General features: G+C 39.6%; 1 protein-coding gene across 2 annotated transcripts in view; it reads left to right on the top strand.

Annotated features, from left to right (window-relative positions):
- The window catches only part of DHX8 (DEAH-box helicase 8), a 271060-nt gene that overhangs the window by 55374 nt on the left and 199091 nt on the right, over positions 1 to 16595 (top strand). For both annotated transcript variants that reach the window (XM_053699596.1, XM_053699595.1), the window contains exon 5: positions 170 to 246. In XM_053699596.1, coding sequence (XP_053555571.1) covers positions 170 to 246 — 77 coding nt within the window. The remainder of the gene's footprint in view (positions 1 to 169; positions 247 to 16595) is intronic.

Raw genomic sequence — 16595 nt, 5'->3', positions numbered from 1 at the left:
TTCCTGTCAGTTTTTTACAGTTATACTGCATCACTTTCAAGTAAATTAGCATATGAGTATTATGTCCCTTTAAGCCACATATTTCCTATGTCTATATTAATACCAAGCTTCTCTACTCACTGAAAATTATTGTAAGTAAATAATTGTATTCTTTGTTTTCAAACAATAGAAGCACCTAGGTCTGAAAAAGAAAAGATGAAAGAGTTATTCCCAGCTCTTTGCCGACCAGACAACCCCATTGTTCGGGTAAGTTTATACTGCAAGTTATGCAGTTACAGTCTTACTTTATGCAATTCACTTTGCACTTCACTATCAGTTCACTTTCCCAGAACACCAAAAACTTATATGTTTTTGTTCATTTAGCACTTACACTTTATGCAGAAACCACGTAGGTTTTAAAATAGTTAAAGGGACACTAAACCCAATTTTTTTTCTTTCATGATTCAGATAGAGCATACAATTTTAAGCAACCTTCTAATTTACTCCCTGTTATCAAATTTTCTTCGTTCTCTTGATATCTTTATTTAAAAAGCAGGAATATGATGCATAGGAGCTGCCCCGTTTTTGGTTGAGAACCTGGGTTATGCTTGCTTATTGGTGGCTAAATGTAAGCCACCAATCAGCAAGCGCTATCCATGGTGCTGAATCTAAAATGACTGACTACAAAGATTTACATTCCTGCTTTTTAACCCCTTAAGGACCAAGGACATATAGGGTACGTCCTACAATAAAAGTCAGTTAGTGACCAAGGATGTACCCTTTACGTCCTCAGGGGTATCAAGAGTTGGAAGCGATCCTGATCGCTTCCAACCACTTTCAAGGTGTTGCAGTAATGCCTCGGTATTGAGGCTTCACTGTAATACCTTTTTTTTGTGTCCCTCTCTTCATCGGGCATTGATGGTGCCGATCGTTGTTGGGTGGGAGCAGCAGCAGGGAGGCGGGTGGGTGGCCCATCGATGTTCTGGCATCCTGTTCCGGTATCCCACGTGCGCTTCAGTCAGCAAAGTATGCAACAATTTTTTTTTGTAAGCACAGTGTTTGGGACATCTGGGATGTAGGGCAAGGGATCTGGGAGGGGGAGGGAGGAGGGATATTGAGGGGGGGGAGCCACACTACAGAAAATCTTATTTTAATAAAAAAAAACACACACACATTTATTGGGGGCAAACTGGGTACTGGCAGACAGCTGCCAGTACCCAAGATGGCGGCAAATAGAGGGGGGGAGGGTTAGAGAACTGTATGGGGGGGGGGATCAGGGAGGTTGGGGTCTAAGAAGGGATCCAACACTGCACATACTTTCTGCCAGTACTTAAGATGGCTGTGACAATTGTGAGAGGGGTCGGGGAGGGTTCTGGGGGTGGGATGTGTCAGGTGGGAGGCTGATCTCTACACTAAAGCTAAAATTAATACTACAAGCTACCTAAATTAACCCCTTCACTGCTGGTCATAATACAAGTTTGGTGCGCAGCGACATTTAGCGGCCTTCTAATTACCAAAAAGCAACGCCAAAGCCATATCAGTCTGCTACTTCTGAACAAAGGAGATCCCAGAGAAGCATTTACAAACATTTATGCCATAATTGCACAAGCTGTAAATAATTTTAGTGAGAAACCTAAAGTTTGTGAAAAAATTAACAATTTTTTTTATTTGATCGCTTTTAGCGGTGAAATGGTGGGATGAAATATACCAAAATGGGCCTAGATCAATACTTTGGGTTGTCTACTAAAAAAAAATAATAAAAAAAATATATATACACACACACATGTCAAGGGATATTCAGGGATTCCTGACAGATATCAGTGTTCCAATGTAACTATCGCTAATTTTGGGGGGAAAAAAATGGTTTGGAAATAGCAAAGTGCTACTTGTATTTATTGCCCTATAACTTGCAAAGAACATGTAAACATAGGGTATTTCTAAACTCAGGACAAAATTTAGAAACTATTTAGCATGGGTGTTTTTTGGTGGTTGTAGATGTGTAACAGATTTTGGGTGTCAAAGTTAGAAAAAGTATGTTTTTTTTGTTTTGTTTTTTTTTTCATTTTTTTTCATCATATTTAAAAAATAAATAAAAAAATAGTAAATTATAAGATGTGATGAAAATAATGGTATCTTTAGAAAGTCCATTTAATGGAGAGAAAAACGTTATATAATATGTGTGGGTACAGTAAATACGTAAAAGGAAAATTACAGGTAAACAGAAACACTGCAGAAATGTAAAAATAGCTTTTGTCCCAAACAGTCACTCAGAAAATGGAAAAGTGCTGTAGACACTAAGGGGTTAAATACAGATAGCAAGAGAATAAAGAAAATATCAAACAGAGACAGATGCGCCACATGGCCCAATATTGTAGTTTCCAAATTTATGTAAATTTTACTATATAGTTGAACTCACATGTATTGGAGCACCTCAATTGGTGCAAATGACACAGTCTGGGATCTATAACAGTCACCCAGCAGACCGGCCTCTCGAGTTGTTCAGGGTCTGTGTAAAATAGAAAACACAAAAAAAGCCTATATGGCCTAGTATTGTATGACTAGAGTGATTTCACACCAGATAGTAGTATAAGATTTTGAACTCACATTTGGTGAAGCATCCCCAATGATGCTATAGAGACAAGCTGGGATTAATTCAGTCACCCAACAGACTTAGCTCGTGGCATACAGCATGCAATAGTCCTCTCAGTGGTCTTTAGGTCAGTGATATCCTCAGATAAAAACCAGTTCATAGGCAGCAAGTGTTTATAGTAAAAGTTAAAATCACTTTAATAAAATAATATTAAATTGCGACGCGTTTCTCAGTCTCAGACTGTTTCCTCAGGCATAATAAAATGGTTTACAAACACTTGCTATATATTCCTAAACAAACCACTTAACATAATTGGTAACACTTGTTGTGGGTGTGGTTTATGACATCATCAGTATCCTAGCTACTGATATATTTTAGCAACAAATGTGACACAGTATTGTATACTTAAACAATGTACATCAGAGTTTACATTTTATGAGTCAAGTGAAACAATCTACCTCATACTTTGCAGTGCAAATATTAATCATAATACATAAAACACATCAATATTATAATATTGTAGCAATACATATATTTCCCCATATCCAGTGAGATTTGTCTCATGCTACTCAATCATATCTGATTCCTATCTCTATTTCTATTTAATGTCTAGGCTGGGTCTGTTTTATATCAGAACATCTTTAATCCATTGTTTAATGGTTTATCTTTTTTCTTATTTAGTTTTTAAGTGTCTGATCCCTCTCTGCCAATAGCCCCAATCTACATTTAATATGAGGGTAACTATTTTTTGTTCAAACCTTTGTATTAAACATTATAAGCCCTTTGATTTATTGGTATGTAATAGTTTTATAATCTACTGCTGTGCATAAACTGTGATTTCAAATGGCAGGTTGTTGACTAACCTTATAGGGCTATTGATCCATTAGATTCGAGTAGTTTCAAACGCCATCTGATGTTCTAAATGGCGTGTGTGTTGCGCTAATGCGCATGTGTACAACGTCAATGTGTATGTGAGTAATGTTGCCAAGGGAACAAATAGTGTTAGTCAATTATACGTTGTGCGTAAAACGTGATACGTCCCAAGCTGCGCCAGTGCGCATGTCAGCACTGCTAAGGCGTCTCAAGCTTTCGTTGCCAAGGGAACCGGAATCCCATTCAATCTCACGTTATGCGTGTTATAGCCTTACAGCTGATAGGTTAGTATTATCTTGTAGGAGGTTTTTATTGTTTATGCTAGTGCGCATGTCAGCATTGCCAAGGAGTCTCAAGTTTTCATTGCCAAGGGAACCAGAATCTCATTCAGTCTCACGTTATGCGTGCTATAGCCTTTCGACTGATAGGCCAATATTATCTTGTAGGTGGTTTCCATTGTCCATGGGAAATAGACACCAACTACAAATTGAGACGTATATATTTGCTCTCTTGTCCACAGTAACCCCCATATAATAATGGCATATTAGTGGAAAAAATATATAATAATAATAAAGAGCAATATCATATTCCATGTGTACCGAGTCCTTCCCATCATAACATATCGTAGTGGGATATGATTACAGACATGTAATGACATAATACCATATTTAGAACAAATGTTAGCCAAAATGATGTATGTTGTTATACATCAGAATATGTATGTATATATTGTTCATATAGGAAATCATAAATATTATAAATTCTATAAATTTTATAAATTTTATAAAACTAGATCTCTTTTGACTCACAGTGTGTGTATTTCAGTAGTTAATATCCAGTGATACATACTACTATGTGATGTTGTTATAACAATATATAGGTCATATTATAACTAATCGTTATTATTGGGCTGATGGTACTGCGGCTCCATAGGAGTATATTTTACTAATACCCTTCCTTTATATGATGTCCCTATTTGTATTTACTAAGTGTCATGTATGTGTATAAACATGTGTGTATCTTAGTGGTGTCAAATTTCATAAACAATAGGATTAGTGGTTCAATTTCAAGATATAGTTGTTACTTTGGTGTTTTTTGATATCTAATTGATATGTGTATTCATTAATATTCTGCTCAAGTGACTATATGTGTTTACTTGTGTCAAATGTGTGTGTTAGATATATTTATATATTTGTTAGTGTCAGATTTTGGAAAAGTGATGTCTGATAGTTATATTTTTAGTCTTTATAGAAATTTTTCCTTAGTGTGTTGGAAGAGATATACTTGCAAAAAGTGTTAGATAAATTTCAGATGTAGTATATCTATAAGTATATATAGATATCTTAAAGTGTCATTCCGTTTGATGTATATTACCTTAAGTGTGATATATGTGTCATTACGTGTGATATATATGTGTGTGCCCTCCTAATAATTTAACCCAATGTGTCACTTATATCAGAATGTGTATCAAAGAATATATATTACCAATAAAGATAGATGGTAATAAGTGCAAGATATGCCCAGTGATGGTCACATTTTTCCTCCATAGAAAGGCATAATGTATAAGAATAGATCTATACGTGTAGGTATAGATGTTTTGTTCTTAAATCTACAGGGTTATTCATAGGGTATTATGGTGGACTTGATATAACTTTACAGATCAAATGCTGCTAGATCTACGCACTCATTCAGACCCTCCGGAACTAAAGTGTGTAGTTTGTGAATCCAGAATGTTTCTCTCCGGCGTAGAGTAAGCATGGGGTTATGACTGTTCCTTGGTACTTGCTCTATAGGTAGAATATGAACAGATTTGGAACTACCTTTATGTGCGTAAGCACAATGCCTTGATAGGCTGTGTTTAAGAAATTTTCATTTGATCTGTAAAGTTATATCAAGTCCACCATAATACCCTATGAATAACCCTGTAGATTTAAGAACAAAACATCTATACCTACACGTATAGATCTATTCTTATACATTATGCCTTTCTATGGAGGAAAAATGTGACCATCACTGGGCATATCTTGCACTTATTACCATCTATCTTTATTGGTAATATATATTCTTTGATACACATTCTGATATAAGTGACACATTGGGTTAAATTATTAGGAGGGCACACACATATATATCACACGTAATGACACATATATCACACTTAAGGTAATATACATCAAACGGAATGACACTTTAAGATATCTATATATACTTATAGATATACTACATCTGAAATTTATCTAACACTTTTTGCAAGTATATCTCTTCCTACACACTAAGGAAAATTTTCTATAAAGACTAAAAATATAACTATCAGACATCACTTTTCCAAAATCTGACACTAACAAATATATAAATATATCTAACACACACATTTGACACAAGTAAACACATATAGTCACTTGAGCAGAATATTAATGAATACACATATCAATTAGATATCAAAAAACACCAAAGTAACAACTATATCTTGAAATTGAACCACTAATCCTATTGTTTATGAAATTTGACACCACTAAGATACACACATGTTTATACACATACATGACACTTAGTAAATACAAATAGGGACATCATATAAAGGAAGGGTATTAGTAAAATATACTCCTATGGAGCCGCAGTACCATCAGCCCAATAATAACGATTAGTTATAATATGACCTATATATTGTTATAACAACATCACATAGTAGTATGTATCACTGGATATTAACTACTGAAATACACACACTGTGAGTCAAAAGAGATCTAGTTTTATAAAATTTATAGAATTTATAATATTTATGATTTCCTATATGAACAATATATACATACATATTCTGATGTATAACAACATACATCATTTTGGCTAACATTTGTTCTAAATATGGTATTATGTCATTACATGTCTGTAATCATATCCCACTACGATATGTTATGATGGGAAGGACTCGGTACACATGGAATATGATATTGCTCTTTATTATTATTATATATTTTTTCCACTAATATGCCATTATTATATGGGGGTTACTGTGGACAAGAGAGCAAATATATACGTCTCAATTTGTAGTTGGTGTCTATTTCCCATGGACAATGGAAACCACCTACAAGATAATATTGGCCTATCAGTCGAAAGGCTATAGCACGCATAACGTGAGACTGAATGAGATTCTGGTTCCCTTGGCAATGAAAACTTGAGACTCCTTGGCAATGCTGACATGCGCACTAGCATAAACAATAAAAACCTCCTACAAGATAATACTAACCTATCAGCTGTAAGGCTATAACACGCATAACGTGAGATTGAATGGGATTCCGGTTCCCTTGGCAACGAAAGCTTGAGACGCCTTAGCAGTGCTGACATGCGCACTGGCGCAGCTTGGGACGTATCACGTTTTACGCACAACGTATAATTGACTAACACTATTTGTTCCCTTGGCAACATTACTCACATACACATTGACGTTGTACACATGCGCATTAGCGCAACACACACGCCATTTAGAACATCAGATGGCGTTTGAAACTACTCGAATCTAATGGATCAATAGCCCTATAAGGTTAGTCAACAACCTGCCATTTGAAATCACAGTTTATGCACAGCAGTAGATTATAAAACTATTACATACCAATAAATCAAAGGGCTTATAATGTTTAATACAAAGGTTTGAACAAAAAATAGTTACCCTCATATTAAATGTAGATTGGGGCTATTGGCAGAGAGGGATCAGACACTTAAAAACTAAATAAGAAAAAAGATAAACCATTAAACAATGGATTAAAGATGTTCTGATATAAAACAGACCCAGCCTAGACATTAAATAGAAATAGAGATAGGAATCAGATATGATTGAGTAGCATGAGACAAATCTCACTGGATATGGGGAAATATATGTATTGCTACAATATTATAATATTGATGTGTTTTATGTATTATGATTAATATTTGCACTGCAAAGTATGAGGTAGATTGTTTCACTTGACTCATAAAATGTAAACTCTGATGTACATTGTTTAAGTATACAATACTGTGTCACATTTGTTGCTAAAATATATCAGTAGCTAGGATACTGATGATGTCATAAACCACACCCACAACAAGTGTTACCAATTATGTTAAGTGGTTTGTTTAGGAATATATAGCAAGTGTTTGTAAACCATTTTATTATGCCTGAGGAAACAGTCTGAGACTGAGAAACGCGTCGCAATTTAATATTATTTTATTAAAGTGATTTTAACTTTTACTATAAACACTTGCTGCCTATGAACTGGTTTTTATCTGAGGATATCACTGACCTAAAGACCACTGAGAGGACTATTGCATGCTGTATGCCACGAGCTAAGTCTGTTGGGTGACTGAATTAATCCCAGCTTGTCTCTATAGCATCATTGGGGATGCTTCACCAAATGTGAGTTCAAAATCTTATACTACTATCTGGTGTGAAATCACTCTAGTCATACAATACTAGGCCATATAGGCTTTTTTGTGTTTTCTATTTTACACAGACCCTGAACAACTCGAGAGGCCGGTCTGCTGGGTGACTGTTATAGATCCCAGACTGTGTCATTTGCACCAATTGAGGTGCTCCAATACATGTGAGTTCAACTATATAGTAAAATTTACATAAATTTGGAAACTACAATATTGGGCCATGTGGCGCATCTGTCTCTGTTTGATATTTTAGATTGCTTAATTGGATCCTGGTCTGGACCACTACAGATTGCTGCCTTGGTATTCTACTATCAAGACCTTTATAAAGGACAATATAGTGATCATTGTCACCCATTAACCACCATCTTTGAGTGAGATATAACTATCCTATTAACATTGTGATTATCAAATTGTTTAGGCTAACATCTATTTACTCTGTTCACAACGTATATACTAGTTTTGAGTGAGATACAACTGTCCTATTAACATTGTGATTATCAAATTGTATAGGTTAACATCTATTTACTCTGTCCACAACATATATACTAGTTACTACTGAATCAGTGTATCATCATTTATACTGAAAAGTGCATTTCTATTGGTAACATATAAGCTACCTCATATACTACATATTACCATTTATAGATACTCTCAAGGGCGCCCCCTTTTCTTTTGTTGTAAGAATAAAGAAAAATTGATAATAGGAGTAAATTAGAAAGTTGCTTAAAATTTCATGCTCTATCTAAATCACGAAAGAAAAAATGTGGGTTTAGTATCCATTTAAATAATGTGTTTTTCTTATTTGTTATGTTGAGTGAAATAGTAACTTCCCCCTTTGAGCGGTGTAAAAAAAGATTTGATCTTTTCAAGTGATAGATCATATGTCTTTCTAAAATGCAGGTTATTGCCCTTACAATTGTGATCACCTGCAACAACCAAACTGAAGTTTTGTCTGGGTGGGAGCATGCACTAGTGGATTTCCTGTCTACTCTTCTTTGAAATGACCCCTTATTTTAGAGATGAGAAGCCCCTTGTCACTTGCCCCTTGTCTGCTTTACTAGATACCGATGATATTGTAATATCACTATTTCTCCAACATTGGTGTGTCCGGTCCACGGCGTCATCCTTACTTGTGGGAATATCTCTTCCCCAACAGGAAATGGCAAAGAGTCCCAGCAAAGCTGGCCATATAATCCCTCCTAGGCTCCGCCCACCCCAGTCATTCTCTTTGCCGTTGCACAGGCAACATCTCCACGGAGATGGTTAAGAGTATGTGGTGTTTAGTTGTAGTTTTTTTATTCTACTATCAAGAGTTTGTTATTTTAAAATAGTGCTGGTATGAACTATTTACTCTGAAACAGAAAAAGATGAAGAATTCTGTTTGTGAGAGGAAGATGATTTTAGCAGACAGTAACTAAAATCGTTTGCCGTTTCCACATAGGACTGTTGAGATGAAGTAACTTCAGTTGGGGGAAACAGTTAGCAGACTTTTCTGCTTAAGGTATGACTAGCCATATTTCTAACAAGACTGTGTAATGCTGGAAGGCTGTCATTTCCCCTCATGGGGACCGGTAAGCCATTTTCTTAGTCTCAAACAGAATAAAGGGCTTAATATGGGCTATAAAACTGGTAGACTCTTTCTCCAACATAGGTGTGTCCGGTCCACGGCGTCATCCTTACTTGTTGGATATTCTCTTCCCCAACAGGAAATGGCAAAGAGCCCAGCAAAGCTGGTCACATGATCCCTCCTAGGCTCCGCCTTCCCCAGTCATTCTCTTTGCCGTTGTACAGGCAACATCTCCACGGAGATGGCTTAGAGTTTTTTAGTGTTTAAATTTAAATTGGAACATCTCCGCGCTCTGCTTAAGGAGGTGTTATCCACTCTGGATGATTGTGAGAATTTGGTCATTCCAGAGAAACTATGTAAAATGGACAAGTTCCTAGAGGTCCCGGGGCCCCCCGAAGCTTTTCCTATACCCAAGCGGGTGGCGGACATTGTAAATAAAGAATGGGAAAGGCCCGGTATACCTTTCGTCCCTCCCCCCATATTTAAAAAATTGTTTCCTATGGTCGACCCCAGAAAGGACTTATGGCAGACAGTCCCCGAGGTCGAGGGGGCGGTTTCTACTCTAAACAAACGCACCACTATACCCATAGAAGATAGTTGTGCTTTCAAAGATCCTATGGATAAAAAATTAGAAGGTTTGCTTAAAAAGATGTTTGTTCAGCAAGGTTACCTTCTACAACCAATTTCATGCATTGTTCCTGTCACTACAGCCGCGTGTTTCTGGTTCGATGAGCTAGAAAAGGCGATCAATAATAATTCTTCTTCTTATGAGGAGATTATGGACAGAATTCGTGCTCTCAAATTGGCTAATTCTTTCACCCTAGACGCCACTTTGCAATTGGCTAGGTTAGCGGCGAAAAATTCTGGTTTTGCTATTGTGGCGCGCAGAGCGCTTTGGTTAAAATCTTGGTCAGCGGATGCGTCTTCCAAGAACAAATTGCTTAACATTCCTTTCAAGGGGAAAACGCTGTTTGGCCCTGACTTGAAAGAGATTATCTCTGATATCACTGGGGGCAAGGGCCACGCCCTTCCTCAGGATAGGTCTTTCAAGGCCAAAAATAAACCTAATTTTCGTCCCTTTCACAGAAACGGACCAGCCCCAAGTGCTACGTCCTCTAAGCAAGAGGGTAATACTTCTCAAGCCAAGCCAGCCTGGAGACCAATGCAAGGCTGGAACAAAGGAAAGCAGGCCAAGAAACCTGCCACTGCTACCAAGACAGCATGAGATGTTGGCCCCCGATCCGGGACCGGATCTGGTGGGGGGCAGACTCTCTCTCTTCGCTCAGGCTTGGGCAAGAGATGTTCTGGATCCTTGGGCGCTAGAAATAGTCTCCCAAGGTTATCTTCTGGAATTCAAGGGGCTTCCCCCAAGGGGGAGGTTCCACAGGTCTCAATTGTCTTCAGACCACATATAAAAACAGGCATTCTTACATTGTGTAGAAGACCTGTTAAAAATGGGAGTGATTCATCCTGTTCCATTAGGAGAACAAGGGATGGGGTTCTACTCCAATCTGTTCGTAGTTCCCAAAAAAGAGGGAACATTCAGACCAATCTTAGATCTCAAGATCCTAAACAAGTTTCTCAAGGTTCCATCGTTCAAAATGGAAACCATTCGAACTATTCTTCCTTCCATCCAGGAAGGTCAATTCATGACCACGGTGGATTTAAAGGATGCGTATCTACATATTCCTATCCACAAGGAACATCATCGGTTCCTAAGGTTCGCATTCCTGGACAAGCATTACCAGTTTGTGGCACTTCCGTTCGGATTAGCCACTGCTCCAAGGATTTTCACAAAGGTACTAGGGTCCCTTCTAGCGGTGCTAAGACCAAGGGGCATTGCAGTAGTACCTTACTTGGACGACATTCTGATTCAAGCGTCGTCCCTTCCTCAAGCAAAGGCTCACACGGACATTGTCCTGGCCTTTCTCAGATCTCACGGGTGGAAAGTGAACGTAGAAAAAAGTTCTCTGTCTCCGTCAACAAGGGTTCCCTTCTTGGGAACAATAATAGACTCCTTAGAAATGAGGATTTTTCTGACAGAGGCCAGAAAATCAAAACTTCTGAACTCTTGTCAAATACTTCATTCTGTTCCTCTTCCTTCCATAGCGCAGTGCATGGAAGTAATAGGTTTGATGGTAGCGGCAATGGACATAGTTCCTTTTGCGCGCATTCATCTAAGACCATTACAACTGTGCATGCTCAGTCAGTGGAATGGGGACTATACAGACTTGTCTCCGACGATACAAGTAAATCAGAGGACCAGAGATTCACTCCGTTGGTGGCTGTCCCTGGACAACCTGTCACAGGGGATGAGCTTCCGCAGACAAGAGTGGGTCATTGTCACGACCGACGCCAGTCTGGTGGGCTGGGGCGCGGTCTGGGGACCCCTGAAAGCTCAGGGTCTTTGGTCTCGGGAAGAATCACTTCTACCGATAAATATTCTGGAACTGAGAGCGATACTCAATGCTCTCAAGGCTTGGCCTCAGCTAGCAAAGGCCAAGTTCATACGTTTTCAATCAGACAACATGACGACTGTTGCGTACATCAACCATCAGGGGGGAACAAGGAGTTCCCTGGCGATGGAAGAAGTGACCAAAATCATTCAATGGGCGGAGACTCACTCCTGCCACTTGTCTGCAATCCACATCCCAGGAGTGGAAAATTGGGAAGCGGATTTTCTGAGTCGTCAGACATTTCACCCGGGGGAGTGGGAACTCCATCCGGAAATCTTTGCCCAAATCACTCAATTGTGGGGCATTCCAGACATGGATCTGATGGCCTCTCGTCAGAACTTCAAGGTTCCTTGCTACGGGTCCAGATCCAGGGATCCCAAGGCGACTCTAGTAGATGCACTAGTAGCACCTTGGACCTTCAAACTAGCTTATGTATTCCCGCCGTTTCCTCTCATCCCCAGGCTGGTAGCCAGGATCAATCAGGAGAGTGCATCGGTGATCTTGATAGCTCCTGCGTGGCCACGCAGGACTTGGTATGCAGACCTGGTGAATATGTCATCGGCTCCACCATGGAAGCTACCTTTGAGACGAGACCTTCTTGTTCAAGGTCCGTTCGAACATCCGAATCTGGTCTCACTCCAACTGACTGCTTGGAGATTGAACGCTTGATCTTATCAAAGCGAGGGTTCTCAGATTCTGTCATTGATACTCTTGTTCAGGCCAGAAAGCCTGTAACTAGAAAAATTTACCACAAAATATGGAAAAAATATATCTGTTGGTGTGAATCTAAAGGATTCCCTTGGGACAAGGTTAAAATTCCTAAGATTCTATCCTTCCTTCAAGAAGGTTTGGAGAAAGGATTATCTGCTAGTTCCTTGAAGGGACAGATTTCTGCCTTGTCTGTGTTACTTCACAAAAAACTGGCAGCTGTGCCAGATGTTCAAGCCTTTGTTCAGGCTCTGGTTAGAATCAAGCCTGTTTACAAACCTTTGACTCCTCCTTGGAGTCTCAATTTAGTTCTTTCAGTTCTTCAGGGGGTTCCGTTTGAACCCTTACATTCCGTTGATATTAAGTTATTATCTTGGAAAGTTTTGTTTTTGGTTGCAATTTCTTCTGCTAGAAGAGTTTCAGAATTATCTGCTCTGCAGTGTTCTCCTCCTTATCTGGTGTTCCATGCAGATAAGGTGGTTTTACGTACTAAACCTGGTTTTCTTCCGAAAGTTGTTTCTAACAAAAACATTAACCAGGAGATAGTCGTGCCTTCTTTGTGTCCGAATCCAGTTTCAAAGAAGGAACGTTTGTTGCACAATTTGGATGTGGTTCGTGCTCTAAAATTCTATTTAGATGCTACAAAGGATTTTAGGCAAACATCTTCCTTGTTTGTTGTTTATTCTGGTAAAAGGAGAGGTCAAAAAGCAACTTCTACCTCTCTCTCTTTTTGGATTAAAAGCATCATCAGATTGGCTTACGAGACTGCCGGACGGCAGCCTCCTGAAAGAATCACAGCTCATTCCACTAGGGCTGTGGCTTCCACATGGGCCTTCAAGAACGAGGCTTCTGTTGATCAGATATGTAAGGCAGCGACTTGGTCTTCACTGCACACTTTTACTAAATTTTACAAGTTTGATACTTTTGCTTCTTCTGAGGCTATTTTTGGGAGAAAGGTTTTGCAAGCCGTGGTGCCTTCCATCTAGGTGACCTGATTTGCTCCCTCCCTTCATCCGTGTCCTAAAGCTTTGGTATTGGTTCCCACAAGTAAGGATGACGCCGTGGACCGGACACACCTATGTTGGAGAAAACAGAATTTATGTTTACCTGATAAATTACTTTCTCCAACGGTGTGTCCGGTCCACGGCCCGCCCTGGTTTTTTAATCAGGTCTGATAATTTATTTTCTTTAACTACAGTCACCACGGTATCATATGGTTTCTCCTATGCAAATATTCCTCCTTTACGTCGGTCGAATGACTGGGGAAGGCGGAGCCTAGGAGGGATCATGTGACCAGCTTTGCTGGGCTCTTTGCCATTTCCTGTTGGGGAAGAGAATATCCCACAAGTAAGGATGACGCCGTGGACCGGACACACCGTTGGAGAAAGTAATTTATCAGGTAAACATAAATTCTGTTTTTATGGGCAAAATCGATGGCTTTATTTGGGCATTTTATACATGTTTATGCTGGTAATTCACACTTATAAACTTGGGGAACGTTTTTTGACGGCAGGCACTGTGTTAGACACCTTTTCCAGTCAGGAAGGGCCTTCCCAGTTGTAGGCTGAGCCTCATTTTCGCGCCATTACTGCGCAGTTACTTTTGAGAGCAAGGCATGCAGATGCATGTGTGAGGATCTGAAAGTAGTTGGAAAAGTTCCTAGAAGGCTTCATTTGGTATCGTATTCCCCCCTGGGTTTGGTAAAGTCGCAGCAAAGGCTGTAGCTGGGATTGTAGAGGGGTTAAAACTGTAACCGGCTCCGGTTTCGTTATTTTAAGGGTTAAAGCTCTGAAAATTGGTGTGCAATACTTTGAATGCTTTAAGACACTGTGGTGAAAATTTGGTAATTTTTGAACAATTCCTTCATATTTTTTCACATATTCAGTAATAAAGTGTGCTCTGTTTAAAATTTAAAGAGACAGTAACGGTTTTGTTTTAAAACGGTTTTTGTGCTTTATTGACAAGTTTAAGCCTGTTTAACATGTCTGTACCTTCAGATAAGCTATGTTCTATATGTATGAAAGTCAATGTGTCTCCCCCTTCAAAATTGTGTGATAATTGTGCCATAGCGTCCAAACAAAGTAAGGACAGTACTGCCACAGATAATGAAGTTGCCCAAGATGATTCATCATGGTTCTACATCATCTCCTTCTGTGTCTATACCAGTTTTGCCCACGCAGGAGGCCCCTAGTACTTCTAGCGGGCCAATGCTTATTACTATGCAACAATTGACGGCAGTAATGGATAACTCCATAGCAAATATTTTATCCAAAATGCCTGCATATCAGAGAGAGCGCGATTGCTCTGTTTTAAACACTGAAGAGCAAGAGGGCACTGATGATAATTGCTCTGTCATACCCTCACACCAATCTGAAGGGGCCATGAGGGAGGTTTTGTCAGATGGGGAAATTTCAGATTCAGGAAAAATTTCTCAACAGGCTGAACCTGATGTTGTGACATTTAAATTTAAATTAGAGCATCTCCGCGCACTGCTTAAGGAGGTGTTATCTACTCTGGATGATTGTGACAACCTGGTCATTCCAGAAAAATTATGCAAGATGGACAAGTTCCTAGAGGTTCCGGTGCACCCCGACGCTTTTCCTATACCCAAGCGGGTGGCGGACATAGTGAATAAGGAGTGGGAGAAGCCCGGCATACCTTTTTGTCCCCCCTCCTATATTTAAGAAATTATTTCCTATGGTCGACCCCAGAAAGGACTTATGGCAGACAGTCCCTAAGGTCGAGGGGGCAGTTTCTACTCTAAACAAGCGCACTACTATTCCTATCGAGGATAATTGTGCTTTCAAAGATCCTATGGATAAAAAATTGGAGGGTTTGCTTAAAAAGATTTTTGTACAGCAAGGTTACCTTCTGCAACCCATTTCGTGCATTGTTCCTGTCACTACAGCAGCGTGGTTCTGGTTCGAGGAACTAGAAAAGTCGCTCAGTAGAGAGACTCCATATGAGGAGGTTATGGACAGAGTTCACGCACTTAAGTTGGCTAATTCTTTTATTTTAAATGCCGCTTTGCAATTAGCTAGATTAGCGGCGAAAAATTCAGGGTTTGCAACTGTGGCGCGCAGAGCGCTTTGGCTAAAGTCTTGGTCAGCGGATGTATCATCCAAGACAAAATTGCTTAATATCCCCTTCAAGGGTAAAACTCTCTTTGGGCCAGAATTGAAAGAGATTATCTCAGACATCACTGGGGGAAAGGGCCACGCCCTCCCACAAGATAGGCCTTTCAAAGCCAAGAATAAGTCTAATTTTCGTTCCTTTCGTAATTTCAGGAACGGACCGGCCTCTAATTCTGCATCCTCTAAGCAAGAGGGTAATACTTCACAGACCAAACCAGCCTGGAAACCGATGCAGGGCTGGAACAAGGGTAAGCAGGCCAAGAAACCTGCTGCTGCTAACAAAACCGCATGAAGGAGTAGCCCCCGATCCGGGACCGGATCTAGTGGGGGGCAGACTCTCTCTCTTTGCTCAGGCTTGGGCAAGAGATGTTCAGGATCCCTGGACACTAGAAATAGTTTCTCAGGGTTATCTTCTGGAATTCAAGGAACTACCCCCAAGGGGAAGGTTTCACATATCTCACTTATCCTCAAACCAAATAAAGAGACAGGCATTCTTACATTGTGTAGAAGACCTTTTAAAGATGGGAGTGATACACCCAGTTCCAATGGCGGAACAAGGAATGGGATTTTACTCAAATCTGTTCATAGTTCCCAAAAAAGAGGGAACCTTCAGACCAATTCTGGATTTAAAAATCCTAAACAAATTTCTCAGAGTACCATCGTTCAAAATGGAAACCATTCGAACGATTCTACCTACAATCCAGGAAGGTCAATTTATGACTACCGTGGATCTAAAGGATGCGTACCTACATATTCCTATCCACAAAGAACATCATCAGTTCCTAAGGTTCGCCTTTCTGGACAAACATTACTAGTTTGTGGCCCTCCCATTCGGGTTAGCCACTGCTCCAAGGATTTTCACAAAGGTACTCGGGTCC

This window comes from Bombina bombina, chromosome 1 (assembly GCF_027579735.1).
Source record: "Bombina bombina isolate aBomBom1 chromosome 1, aBomBom1.pri, whole genome shotgun sequence".
Lineage (NCBI taxonomy): Eukaryota > Metazoa > Chordata > Amphibia > Anura > Bombinatoridae > Bombina > Bombina bombina.
Note: the sequence above shows the minus strand (reverse complement) of the source record. Positions and strands in the feature narration are given on the sequence as shown.